Here is a 15,106-nt window from a genome sequence, read left to right as displayed (position 1 = left end):
ACTTTCATATGGATAAAGAATAAATGTATGTCAGTTAGAATATCTGTAAAGTATTGAAGTCTTTTCACGATAACTGTGGTATTACTCTTTTGCAGGGGAAATAAATAACTTTAGGCGATTTTTTGGACAGATAATTAAAGACATACAACACACTGGGGGAGATAACTCTTGCGATTTCAATTAAACGTTTAACATAACGTAAAATTTGACGTTAAGGAGGTTGGATCCTGCCATAAAAAGTAATGAGAATTTTTTATCAAGTATATTTTTAGAATTTATACACATAGCTTAATTAAAAATCAAAACAAAAAATGGGGGTCAATGCGCTTCTTTTGGCGCTACAAAGCATTTAGTTTTACCTTTTTGCACTGTAAATACGTCTTACACATAAATCAATTTTTAAAGTTTTTCCTCCAATATTTTTTATTCAAATAAGTTATGGGAACAAACACAGTCTTATTGCATCTTGAATAGACCCATTAGAATTTTTGACAACGAAAAAATTTTCAAATTACTCCGCATGTTCAATTATTTGACCTTTTTGCACTCAAAAAATTTCATTTTGCTAGCATTAATAATTTAACAAGCAAAAAAAAAAAAAAAAAAAAAAAAAAAAAAAAAAAAAAAAAAAAACACATTAAAAAGTAGTGACAGTTTACTGAATTTAAGAAGAATGGTTAAAAGTATCTTATATATTCAGAAAAAAAAAGTTAAAAGTGGGGGTCAGTGATGTTAATTTTTAGATATTACTAAAATAGTGCTAATTTTAAGCTTAAATTACTCTAGAGCCATTCTTTTTTCTTGATTTTCACAATATATTTGCTATATTTATCAAATATGATGATAGAATTCATGACAGTTTATTAAATATATAATTTAGGACCAGTATAAAACAGTTCACTGCACAAAATAACTCTGTGTGCAGACTGCATGTAAAAATAGGAATCCAAACTTAACATATTTTAAATACTTCGAAAGAGAAAAAAATGATCATTTTCTTCTAAAAAAAACCCTTCCGCCACAAACTATAGTTCCTCACTTAATACCTTTGGTATGGAATTAAATCATGGAGTTTTAACTGAATATAGTTTATTTGGCATTGTAGAATCCAAATTTATTGTAAGAATTAAAACATTATCCAGAATTTCTTCAATATAGGTAAAAATAAAAATCTGCGCTCAAAAGCTCAGGAGCGAACCTCGTTAATTACGAAGCGTCAAAATGATGATCGATATGATCCCGATGTAATTAATGTAAAAAAAAAAAAAATAGAATAGAGATTTTTATTGTGGTTTCTTTAGGAATACCAATTCCTTTCCTTGATCATTTGCGCAATTTCAATAAATTGCACAATTGCAATAAATCTCCACCCCCTTCATAAAAAGGAAAAAAAAAGACAGGTTCCTAAAACTTCTTTAATTTAAATTTAGTTAATTAATTCTTTAATATTGTATTTATGATATACACAAAGGCAATGTTTTAATCTAAAAATGTTAATACTCTACATTGCTTTTTCCCGTTACAATCGGCCGCATAACGTTGAGAATAAATATTACCGGTATATCTCAATACTATCATATTACGAAAATAAATATTTTCTTGCTTTTCTTTTCTTTGAAAAAAAAATGAAAAAGATTAACCGTTTTCAGAAGGTCACTGATCAAAGAGAAACAACTCTAAAAATGTAGAGGTGTATTTCTTTCCTCCCCTTAGCTGGGTTATTCCTCCTGTTTTCCGTAGAATTATGTTTTTCCCCTCACAAATACACAGATACATTTACAGTGTGTTGCAAGGAACACAAGAACTGAAAACCAAAGTTTATACAAATTAAAGTATCAACAATAAAAAATTATTTACTGAAATTAATATCACGGTTGCATCCCACTGAGAAAATCTTTTACTGTAAACAGTTTCAGTTCGCATTTCCTCGAATAAAAACAAACCGATTGATAACAATGTAGATGATACCATTGTAGATGATTCAGACACATGGATAATTGTAATATAGTCACTGAAAAAACACATAGAATAAGGTGTTTTTTTTTTTATTCCAGGACATTAGTAGATAAACGAAATTTAGAGATAATAGACTGTTTCACGATAACTGCAGTTCTGCTCTTTTGCAGGACAAAATGATATATTTTGGTGAAATATGACATAAAATCAATTGTTTAAAATACGTTATTTTTTCAGTGACACATTTTTTTGAGTAATTTATCACTATTACTGACAAAATATATTTTGAGTATTATTCCGTATCTAAAATACTGTATTGATTTGGAGGGGTTAAACCGGATGCCATGGGCTTACTTCAGGCTACGCATGCGCGAGAATGCTAGAGAGTTCGCTTCTAAGACATCTTGCCCTTAGAACAATTCGCCCCTTTCGAATTAGAATATGCCAATTATTGGCAAACCTCGCTCTAAAATCTGCACATCGTTTATTCTTTGGCGTAACCAAGATCTGAATTTCTCTTTAATACATGTATCCTTATATACAAACTAAATTCTATGGTACAAGCATTTTAAATAAGTAGGGAAAACTTATATAGATAGCTTAACAGCTTGAACATGTTTAATTAAAAACTTAATTCAACTACTAAGTTTTAAAAGATTTACCGGCATTCATTTTGTGCATTAAGGTTCGCAAAATAATTTGATTGACAGCAATCCAAATATAGCTTGATAGAGGCCTGTAGTGCTCAACGTTTTTCCATGTGGGGGAGAGGGAGAAACATCAAAAAAAAAAAATCTGCGTACTACAGATCTTTCCAATGATAGGATATCTTCCGTATAAATCTAGTGCAGATGTCAAGTCCCTTACATGTATCGAAATAGCACGATTTTTTAAAATGATAAAACTATAGGCCAATCGGGAATAAAATTTTAACAACTTTGCTATGAAAGTACAATCACTCAAAATAGGCAGTCCATTGTAGAAAATGTTAACGAAAGGTTGACCTGTGTCACCTTTCAGAGTAAGCAATGAACTCGTCCATGGATACATTGACGGTTGTTGTAACAAGAATAGATATGGGTTACCCCATATCCAAGATATTCGACTTTTAATTTACTCCAATTTTCACTAAAAACTAGAACCCCCCCTCCCCTTTCCTGGATCCGCTAACGGAATTGCAATTCAACCATTACAACACCTGCACACTTAGGCCTCTTTTAATTCTGTTGTTAATTTTAAAGGATACTTTACCAGTGTTTACAATTGTGATAGATACCTGGATCAACATTTCACAATCTAACTAAAATTAGATGTTCCGAATCCGCTACTGCTTCTTTTGAGATTCGGAACATCTAATTTTAATTAATTAGATTGAACATTTCATATTCACATAGTTTCAAGGTCATGGTTTTTTATCATTACAGCATAACTAAGCAGACTTAAATAGCGATGAAAATTACAACATGCACGTAAAAAAATTAAATTTAATTACACCTTTGTAAAATCACTAAATCTAGAAATTTTCTTTGAATTTTGTGTAGAAACACATGCATATGGTCCACGTATTGCAGTCCTTTTTTAAAGGACAGCAACTTGTCTGTTACAATACGAGGGTTGTCCCAGAAAAACGCAAACATTTTCAATATCTTTTGTTTCACTAATACTATAAAGTTAAAAACAGGCATACACCATAATCAACATTTTTTTTTAATAATGCATACAAATATCAATAAGATATCTCTATAGATAAGATTTTTCTCTTAGGTAAACGAATCTTACGGAATAGCTGTCGGCGCAACACTGACGACGTCAAAACGTAACTAGTGGCGTTTGTGAATTTATTATTGAATCATGCTTCTGATTAAATTCGTCTGGAGCATAAATTCGACACTGTATTTAACCTCTTTTAATTACCAAGTTATCAATATAAGATATTAGCGTTACCAAAAGATCGTGGAATTAATTCCTTTAATCTATTAGAAAGTTTCCCAACCCCGATCATAAATCTAACTGCTCGTTTAGTTGAAAGGGGGTCGCCTTGTATGACGTTCAGCTCCTGACTATTCAGTTTGTGTTCATTTCTATTCTATCAAATGCTTCTTCCATTGAATAACCAGTCAAGCCATCCTCGAACCTCTGCAACTAGGTATAAATCTGTGTCCGAGACATACGTTTGTGTCGTTCCGGCGTTAACATCTCTTTTCCCGCTCACTACAGTACTGCTTGATAATATGGTGCTCCACATTATCGCCCGACGTCATAATTTTTGACAATATCGAACTAAAAGTGATTGGGAATTTAACGTCAAATTTTTGTCACTAATGATGCCAAATTAATGATTTTTTACTTAATGTAATGAGTACTCCAGATCATAGAGTTTCTAAGGAGTTAATTTTTTTCATATTATATTTACGTATAGTTGGTATTAAAGACAGTTTCATTGACAATGATATTTCCTAAGCTAAAGAAAATTGCAATGCGCCGACCACCGATGTTTGACACACTTTAAATGCTGTTGTTACATGATCATGACATTACAACAAAAATATTCTGTCAAAATAACGAAAATATCACTTCCCAACAAAGTGCAAAAAATTGTTAATTTTGGCTGAATAGTTTTTGAAATATTTAAAAAGTTCACGTTTTCTGGGGCAACCCTCGTACAAATAAATAAAAAAATGCATAGAAAAATAAACTTAGATAAATGTCAAATACGTTCTATTTCCATTAGTGAACTCTTCAAAATTAGAGGCGCGTTTGGTCGTGGGACTGGGACAGCATGGCGTTGCGGATAATACAAAACGTGCCAATCTCAATCCAATTTTAAATGTTAAATGTATTTGTCATTCCAGTTAAAGAATAGAAGAACTAAAAGACATATGTAAGAGAGCGAGAACCCTAAATTTATCATCCATTAATAAAAAATACGACATTTCCGAGGCATGTGTATTGTATTTAGATGTACCATACGATATATAGATACGATCAACAATAGATACAAATTGTTATCGTTGTCATTCCTACTCTTGATGTTTATGAAGTCCACAATAATAAAATATTTCATTTGCATTTTCTTAGGATTTGTTCATCGACATTCAACATATTGTTTACATGTTTATGTTACGTTTGTCCCAGAAATCCCGCGAGATTTGTACATCTTCCGACTTTTTCACAAAAGAGCGCACTAAGAAGTATAACTCTTCCATAGTAGAAATAGAACGTATTGACAAACAAATGTGCCCAAAGCCTATAATTCGCATTTTTGAAGTAAATGATTCATGACTGTTCAATTTTGTTTACGGGAATTTGATGCTGTGTCGCACAACGTCAAAGTTTGAGCCTGTAATCCTGGACGTAGCGAGGATGGCTGTTTCTGCTTATTAATGACATTCCAAACGAGTTCATGAATCGCTGAAAGAACAAAAATTACGTAGCGTATTGCTGAATTCCTCCCGAACTAAACCTAGCGCCCTATCTGTGTACCCATAGGTTGTTGAAACAGAAAATGTTACCGGTCGGCAGGGGACGCTCATTCCTCAATGGCACCTGATCCCACCTCTGATATTTTCTGAGGTCCATGTATGCCCTGTTCCCGATTTGTATTGTTTAAATGGACTTTGAGCTTGAATACTGTTTGTTGTCTCCATATTTCATTAATCAGCGACTTTCGTCGAACAACATCTTTTCTCCTTTACAAAGACCAAAAACACAGGTGGATAACTCTCATTTCATTCCTTGCAATTAAAATACGAATTCACTGTTTTCAATATTTTTTTCAGTATAATAATATGCTTTGCATAATATTGTCTGTTTTAGTTATATGACATAAACCACACCACACTTGTGTTTTGATCTCGGCCCTGGTATCAGTCCAAGCCCGGAGTGTGATATTCTATATTTATCGAATAATTGATTCTTAATTGTTCCTAACAACGTATTAGTTATTTTAAATCTTTCTTTATTTCTCATTGACAACATTTATATAGTCTTTGGAGACCAGATCTTCCAGAAACTGTTTGAATTCTGATGAGCTCGTTTATTAACCGACCTGATTTGTATTCTTTTGAAGCAAAATTTATTCAAAAACTTCTACATGAGAAGGAGAAAACTATTTGATTGGCCTTCAACTCGACATTCAGATATGTGTATATAGACGACGTTTGATCATAATCAATAATTACTTCCATTCAGATGTAGATATATCCTAACGAACTAACTCGTTTTAAAACACAAGAATCTGCCACATCTGTTTTATATTTGGATGTTATACTGACTTTAAACGATAAGGGGCGACTAACAATTAAATTGTATGACAAATAAGATGATTTCAGCGATTCCTTCTAAATTTCTTACTTGAGTAGTAATATTCCACCTTCACCTACATATGGTGTTTTCTTTTTCCACTTATTCGATACTCAAAGCATGTTCTGAGTTAGATCAATTTTTAAACCGAGACAGGCTACTTATAGATAAATTGATGCTACAGAGATTTCAACAACCTCATTTATTGTCAACATTTTGTGAATTCGATGGTCGTTATAATGACCTCGTTAGAAATATAATCTTTCATTGGGTCGTAATTTGGATGAGCCTTCGTTTTCAGACTGAATTTCAATACGGAATGTTCAGTCTACCTGACTTATACATAGCGCACACAGCGGGTTTGACCAGTCAACAGGGATTGCTTACTTCTCCTAAGCAACTAATCCCATCTCTGGAATTTGCAGGGATCCGTTTTTATGCCCTGTTTACGTATTTGTATTGTTTATAGATTTTTTCTAGATCGATCAGTGTTCGTTATCTTCACCTTTTTCATGAAATATGTGGAGATAACGAACAGTATTTAAGCTTAAAAGTCCATTTAACATTACAAAATAGGAGTAGAGCAAACACGGACCTCTAAGACATCAGAGGTGTGGAACAGCTGCCATGGAGGCTCCTTGTCATGATCGGGAAATAACTGGAAAATCCGCCGACAATTCATAGAGGAGTAATACAAAAATATATGGGGTTCTTGAAAAAATACACATTGGGCTCTGCTTATGCCTCGCCCAATATGCATTTTTTCAAGGACCCCATACATTTCCGTATTATCCCTCTAAGTATCTACATAACTAATATTGAGGGCTCGGCAAGCCTCACCCTCTATCACATTTTCTTACCCTCGCCCAAATATAGCTTATATTTAAACACAGTAACCATGTATTTCATTTATAACCTGGGTTGGAACAGTTTATGCTTTTTTATTAACTGCTTCGCGATTTATAAAGCGTAAACTGTCTCAACCCAGGTTATACAGTACAACCAGCTATTAAATTCATTCCTTAAATGATGAATTAGTTACCCCCATTAGAATGGACTTCTTATCTTGTTTTTATAACAAGTTAGTATCATATTATAATATTTTTTTAATCTCATTCTCCAAGAGTTAATAGTCTCTTTACAACAAGTTTGATATCATATTAAAACGTTTCAATTAGTAAGTCGTCTTTTTATCATTATAATTAATTAGCTATCTTGTTCACGACTTAGTATCTCACGATAATATGTTACATATGTAGCTATTTCATCAAAATAGGTCTTTTTTATCTCGTTCTTCAGGAGACAGTAGTCTCGCTAGAAAGAGTTTGTTTAATTGGGGTTTCCGTCTTGGCCAATCTTGATAGCTTTGCTTACATTTTTATTAGCTAGTCAAATTGCAGACTCCAGTATCAAACTGTCCAAACTCCTTATAAGTAAATGGATAATTTATTGTTTTAATAATATTTATTTGAATATTTATTCTTTTAACATATTTTCTCCCACCTTTGTTAAACAGTTTAAACTGTTGAAATATAATTATATCTTGCTACAAAACAAAATACTAAGTATATTATGGTCATTTATATATTTGATGGAGAAAATAGGTGAATTCTGAAAAAAAAAAGTTAGAATTCCTGATAATTTAGAATACAGTTTTTGAGTTCTGAATTCTGCCTACTTGATACTATACGGACTTTGTCAGGAACTGATTAGCCTCAGCCTTTGGCCTCGGTCAATCAATTCCTCACCATGTCTGCATTCTCACAAGTTGACCTCATCAAAAGTAATTTTTTTTTCTTAACGAGATTACTGTATTTTTAAAACTTGACAGAAATTAGACTATCCAGTTTTCGTTGCAAATATTGGTCATGATGCAAAATTTTCAGAAATTCGAGTCTCAATAAGCCACTAGTATGAATAGTAGGTAATTGATTTACCATTTAAAAGTGTAAAAATACCACAGTCATAAGTCAAGTAAATGATTTTTCATTTCCGTAAGTAGAATGTTTTTGCCTAGTTAACATCCTAAAAGACACTGATTTTTGTTGAGGAATTGCTACATACTGATTCTTCATAAATGCATTTGTTGCTATGTGGACAAGTTCTGTTGCTATGGATGAATTAATTTAAAAATACTTTTAAAAAAAAACCCAGTTTGACAATGCCTATTCTGGGCAATAGCGATTCAATTATTAGAATCAGATAATCTTTTAAAAACTTAGATGAATATGTGCTAAAAATAACTTTCAATGCTTCATTGCTAAGAAAAATTTGCTGTTGCCATGGAGATAGCTTATTGTAAAATAGTCTTTAGTATACAAGGAGGAATATTTTATATTTTTATTATTTTAAAATTTGTTTTGGGTACTCAATAATTACAATTTATCCGATTTTTCTTCCAATGCTTTACATTTTCCCCTTTTTAAATTTTTCAAACCATCCATTTTTGTTGCTTAGCAACAGACAGGAATTTTAAATTTGCAAAACTTTTCACTTCAAATTCTTAGAGAGGCTTTCCTGTGGTTTTACATGAAATAGATGACACAATTGTATTAAGATGGTGAAATGAATAATATCGACTTGAATTTTGCTAAAATCAAGCAAAATGCTGAATCAGCAAAAAATTTGAAACAGGTATCTTTACCTGTGTCTATAGCAAATGTATTAGAGAATGTAATTTCTTTTTATTACATTGAAAGAACACTTTCTTATTACACTAAATAAGAATAAAAATACTTTATTAACATTTCGTATAAAACCTCCAAAATGAGTGAAATTTCGTTAATCTTCAAAGGAAAATTGCCCAGTTGTTAGGGAAATTTCTTTATCCAGGTTTCCATAGTAACAATGACCCAAAATATTTTTCCTTCCACATACCTGGCTTATAGACCAAGAAAAAAACTGTGAGTGAAAAATCATTAATTTCTGAGAACCCCGTGTATCACCTCCTGCCTGATTGTTACTGGGACCTGTACTTAAATTCTAGTCTTGAACATTATTTTTCCATGCAAAACCTGGAGCCACTCACCCAACCGATTTAAACAAATGTGAGTCTACATTACCTGAGAATGCTTGTATATTAGTCCTCTTAATAGTTCTTGGAAAGATAATTTGGATTTTCTAAGTAAAACAAAACCTGGGACCAACATGTATATATCAGGCACGTAGCATCATTTTTTGTTGCTGTATGTTCAAATAGATTATGTAGGAGTGTATGAATAAAAATTGTAACTGAAAAAAGTTGGGACCCTATCACACACGCGAAATAAGTTTATCGAGTTAGGACAATTTTCCTTTTCTTTCTGGTAAGTTGAAATTTTTTCTCTGACTGCCCGCCCCCCATTTCAAAAACGATGCTATATCCCCATGTATATAGTCCGAACCTTTAGCCATTGAGGAAGCCTTCATTAAGGTTTTGTCTTTTTTGCGTCAATAGTTCCCATTTTCCCGATTTTTCCTTTAATGAGGACTTTTTTTCTTTTTAACCTCTGAAACATATGAATATTTTATGCCATGTTAGTTGATGTTAGTTGAAGTTAGCCCAGTGCACGTGGTTTTGAGCAATTGAAAATATAGGAGAGTTTAATTGTAAATGACAGCAGGCGAAAGAAAAAAACACGAATAAAATAACACGTGTGCCGAGAAGCCCCTTTGAATGCTCAGGTGAGCTAAAACATGATCTAGCATATGTATGTAGCAAACAGAATTCGAATATAATATTGTAAGAACTCAGTACCTTCCTGGCTATTCTCTTTAGAGAAGTGGACAGGCTCTTGCCTACAAAGGCGAAAGCCTGTTCACTTCTCTAAAAAGAATACTCAGTACCTTCCGGACCAGGTTGGTTGCAGTGAACACCGAATTAGACAATTGACCATGACCTTATGCGAAATAGAAACATTCTTATTGGCTTTGTGACCGATCAGTTTGGGATTGTCAACAATTTGGCTTTCTACAATAACTTGCAACTCTTAAATTTAAAACCCAGAGCTCTGCTGAGCTAGATTGTTAAAACCCACAAGATAATGCTTATAGGAGCTTGGTCTCGCTATGTACCTTTAAATCTGTTACACATTTTTAAAACTCTTTCGTGAGATTTGTTACCCCTAAGAAATCTCACACACGAGGTACCACATCTCATGTTAGTTTCGATACTTCAGCAACAATCTGACCGATTTACTAGGTTTGTCCACAATGTGGCTTGAACCTAAGACCTCAGATATAAAATCCGATGTCCTTCCAACTGAGCTTAATGGTGACCCACAAGATAATTCTAGTAGAATTTCGCCCCAATATGTAATTTAATTCTGTTATTTAACCCATTTTTCTTGAGATTACTTACCTCTAAGAAAGCTTTGCACACGAGATTCTACAAACGTCACATTTCATGTAGCTTTCTGTACTTGTGCAGCAATATGACCGACTAGCTAGGGGGCGTCTAAATGTGGCTTTAACCCCAAAACTTATCTAAAAATCTGAGTTAAAGGTTTAACCTACTATCTAGTGCTAGTAGGAATGTGGCCTCACTATATACAACAAATAATGTATTTATCTCTGTTACAGTTTGTTCCTTACTTTATAGATATGAAAAACAAAACATGATTTGTTGGAACTTTTATATCATGAATCATTCATTAACAAATAAATGATTGGAGTCCACTTATTATTTGCTGTAGCGAACTAGTTAATCTGATAGATATTGGTGTAGCGCTTCGGGTTACATATGTGTCCAAGTGCTGCATGCATGGCAACCAGAGCATCGTGTGTTATGGAGACCATAGTTGGATTGGAGTCGATGATATCAATGACATTTTTCTGAGGAAAATAAAAATGTAAAACATTTAAACAAGATGAATTCCTTCAAGCGTATTAAGTTATGAATCTCATGCAAGTTTTTAAAGACAAAAAAATATAATTTTTCCCTTTCTTTTATGTTGATGATCGGTTGCGGCGAATCTTTATCATGTGTTACACACGTACATAATGTACGAAACATTTTTTTATCTATGTAATATAAATGTTTAATTTCATTTTCGAGTTAAAAGTGGGAGTTATTTTACATTTTGTAAAAAAAAAAAAAAAAAAAAAAAAAAAAAAAAAAAAAAAAATATTACAGGTTTTAAACAACCAAAAAAGTCTAGGTTTTCCAAATAAGTCGTTTACAGTTTTATGTTCTAAAAAAATGAATATTTTACGTGGTATATTATTATTTGTTTTTTTAAACTGTTCATGAAAAAATATGTTTGTGAAACATTGAGTCATTCCAGTGAATCCAATTTCAAATACTCTGGTAAAAATGTAAAAGGGTTATTTAGTCGAGGACTTTCTCCGTTTTGTGTCGTTTGCAAAGCAGAGAGACAATCCTGAAACAATTTGTTCGACTCTTTTTGTCTTTCTGTAAATCCATTAAAGCCCAAGTTACCAATCACGTAACTCAGTTCTCCAATAGTGTCTTCACTTTTTTCTCATCAAAGGAAGAAAGCATCGCGCTTTTGGATAAAAACTAAGTCGATCATTAACATGATATCATTTTTTTTTATTTTATTATTTTTTTACCTCAATTGAATGAAGTCCATGTGAAGAATGAACGTCCATCTGTTCCTGTGGACTTGTTTTATACAGATAACACGTATGTCCAGATCTTACTGACAAAATATGCTACAATGATAATGACAAAAAAGATAATCATATATTTGTATATTTCACTACCTATTATACGTGTATCAGGAAAAGGAATTCACTCCAAATATATGATAAACTTGTCTCGCAACCTAGTCTCTCTACTTCATTAAGTATAATTTTCTTTTCTGCTTGAACTTTCAGTAATTCAAGCAAATTCAAGCAAAAAAGAGAAATCACGTCTTGTCAAAGTAAGCAACTTACACTATACTTGAAATAGCAGTAAATGTGCTTGCAAGATATGAAAATAAAAAGTGGTTTGCTTCAAACCCTTGCAAGAATTACCTGCAGGTCATTAAACAAAATGATTTTGTTATTTGGGTTAGTAGTAAAGGAATTTATTTACCGTGTGATAGTCGTAGTAGAATGAGAACGATTCTCCCACTGATGCCTCGTGAGTGGGGCGCGTTCCGTGAGAGTGTGGACGATGGGTATGGGTGGAATGCTGCGGTCGGTTTGTTGTTGTTGCAGCCGTAGCCTTGAAAGAAATATTTTTATCGAAATGATGCACCAGTGAATTGTGAAATTCTGGTGATAGTAAATCAGTTTATGAGATGAACTTCTAAAACTCATCTTTTAATTATTTTTCAAATTACACTATACTAAAAGTTTAAGGATTTTTTGATATCGTGAACCAAAGAGTCCTGTATAATTGATCACTAGGAGTACACAATATCATCCTTTCTTAATTTGTACAGCATATAAATTTATTTTATTATGAGATTTTGAAAACTTTCACTTTTGCAAATAAGACAGAACTTTATTGAAAAGCATTGACATGATTCAATGCGTCATTGTCACAAGTGAAGTACGAGTTCGTTTCGAACACCTGTCAATTGCATTTAATTTTGTAGACTGTACACATGTACATGTAAGTAGACTTAGTAATATATTATCCAACAAACAATTTCTAAACTCGAAATAAATGAAAGTATTTTTGAAATGTATTTCAATGCTGTACATATTTGTGATGATCTTTGTTGATAGCATGATGATATCGTTACATATTTGTGGTCTCCAAATACTCTTGAAGAATTCCCCTAGACTCATAATAATTTTTTTGTAAGATTTTTGTACACGCTCATTATTCAATACGCTTGCTTATTGCATCATGTATAAAATGACCATTAATTTTGTGTACACCGTATTAACATGACATAACTTTGTCTGGAATACCATTTCCAAGCAGAAATTTTTCAATCAAGGATTGTAATTGAATAGTTAATGAAGGTTACTGATCAGAGAATCCAAGGAATTTAAAAAAAGGGGAACTTCAAATCTGTTTAAGAAACACAAATTTGATTACTTTAAGAATCAACTCAGAAGAAAGAAATATTCTTATGAACATGAGACATTTTGAAAGAAACACTATTTTTGGCGGATTTAATTCGATAAGAAATAAAATGTAACAAATTTTCCAAATTCATTATATCTTGAATTTTCCCGACCAATATTAATCAATTGCAAAGTACTCATCCGATATATAATCTTTTGAAATAATTATTAGATATTTTGTATACTTGGTCTATTCTACAAAGTATGAAATGTAAAAATCCTTAGAGTGTTTATTTTACAGAACAATCTTATTTGAAAAAAAATGTAATAATTAAAATTAGATTATTGGTGAAAATTACATTCACAATCATAACAAAAGAGAGAATTCAAAATCATTATTTGAATGACTTCATCAATGATCAACAATTTATTTGAAATAATAATAAGATAACAAACACAATCAATGTCAAATTTAATGATACCTTAGGTACAGTACATCTTAATTAGCTTCATTAAAATTTTCAATATATACGTTGGAAAAATGTTAAAAATTCTTTTCGGGGATTATAGTATTTTTTTTTTATAGTTGTTGTTCCTAGGCACTGATTCTTCTTTTCAATCTCTATAATAATTTGTTTGATCAAATAATGACAACAGCACATCCTTTTGACTTTGTAATTCATAATGAATGAAGCTGTTGACATTTTTATCATTGATGCAATCTATAAAAGGAAATGGTTTACTATTTAGTTTTTGTGAATTACAATTCTTTATAGAAATTACTAATAATCTCCATTTCTTTCTTAAACAAATGAACATAAAACTAAATATGCCTGATTTAGAAAATGATCCCCTACTAAAATGCATTTTATTCTTCAAATTATTCATTCGATTTACTCACCATATAAACGCAGCAAACAAGTAGTAACACTCTCTGCATTTTTGTTTCTTCTGCAGTTCTCTGTAGAAATGTGAAACGTGATAGTACATGTACTTGTCCTATATATATATATGCTTAAACTTATCATAAATTTCTTATCCTGACAGTCAATAAGTACTCACCAAGAAAGTGCTCAAGAAACATATGTTCTCCGTGAACTTTCACATATCAATTTGTCCTTTCTAACCAGAAAGTTGCCCTAGAGGAACCTATATCTTCAGAAAGGGCAAAATCAAAACATTACAATGACATGAAATTCAGAAATGAGACAAGATTGCTAAGAAACTTTAATTTCACAAATATGATCGAACTTGCATCAATGAAAGATGACTTGATGCCTCTATTTTCCTTGCACTGTTCTAAAGATAACTAGCTAATCTGATAAATTTTTAGTGTTGTACTTCTCATTGCAGACGACGTCCCTATATGAGTGAAAAATTCTCGAACGGACGTTAAACACCATACAATCAATCAATCAATCTCATTGCAGACTTCTCCAAGTGTGATATACATAAACAAAGTGTCATGTCTTGTGGAGACCATACTGGGATTGGAGTGAATGACATCAAATTAAGTTTTGTTTTAAAATTGAAATTTATAAAAAAAATAATGATAATGAAAACAAAATTATTCATTTCATTGCCTGTTATAGAGCCCATTTTTTTTACAAAACAATCCACAAGCTAGCAACAAAGGTCATCCCAGAAGAAGTATATCTATCAAAGATTATTTTATTTTATTTTTTAATTTGCTTTGAATTTAGAAATAATTTGGTTAATGAGATCTAACCACGAGTTTACTCCAAAACAGTTTAAGAAAATCATAAAGACGTCTAAATGACGCTGATGCATTGTCGATACATATACATGTATAATTATATATTTCGATCATTAAATTTTTTTATCTTTAAAATAAAAAAGTGAGTTAACATGCAAATTTAATAAGACACTGTGTAGT

At 31.8% G+C, this 15,106-nt stretch overlaps 1 protein-coding gene across 1 annotated transcript; it reads right to left on the bottom strand.

Moving 5' to 3' along the window:
* Positions 1-10,930: 10,930 nt before the first annotated feature.
* Positions 10,931-14,149, bottom strand: LOC133185629 (uncharacterized). Its single transcript, XM_061320941.1, has 4 exons — positions 14,111-14,149; positions 12,281-12,412; positions 11,812-11,913; positions 10,931-11,070 (listed from the first exon to the last, which is right to left on the bottom strand). The coding sequence occupies exons 1-4, from the start codon at positions 14,147-14,149 to the stop codon at positions 10,936-10,938; spliced, it is 408 nt and encodes a 135-aa protein (XP_061176925.1). The 3' UTR covers positions 10,931-10,935.
* Positions 14,150-15,106: the final 957 nt, after the last annotated feature.

The sequence above is a fragment of the Saccostrea echinata genome, unplaced genomic scaffold, assembly GCF_033153115.1.
Source record: "Saccostrea echinata isolate AGI-Se365-2 ecotype Australia unplaced genomic scaffold, CSIRO_AGI_Sech_v1 ptg000012l, whole genome shotgun sequence".
Taxonomy (NCBI): Eukaryota; Metazoa; Mollusca; class Bivalvia; order Ostreida; family Ostreidae; genus Saccostrea; species Saccostrea echinata.
The sequence above is the reverse complement of the archived record's forward strand: the minus strand, read 5'-3'. Positions and strand labels throughout refer to the sequence as shown.

Coding starts and splice junctions, on each gene's coding strand:
- LOC133185629 (XM_061320941.1), bottom strand. CDS start 14,149: ATGCAGAGAGTGTTACTACTTGTTTGCTGCGTTTATATG. Junction 12,413..14,110: donor TTGTTTGCTGCGTTTATATG/GTGAGTAAATCG, acceptor ATTTCTTTCAAG/GCTACGGCTGCAACAACAAC. Junction 11,071..11,811: donor ATGGACTTCATTCAATTGAG/GTAAAAAAATAA, acceptor TATTTTCCTCAG/AAAAATGTCATTGATATCAT.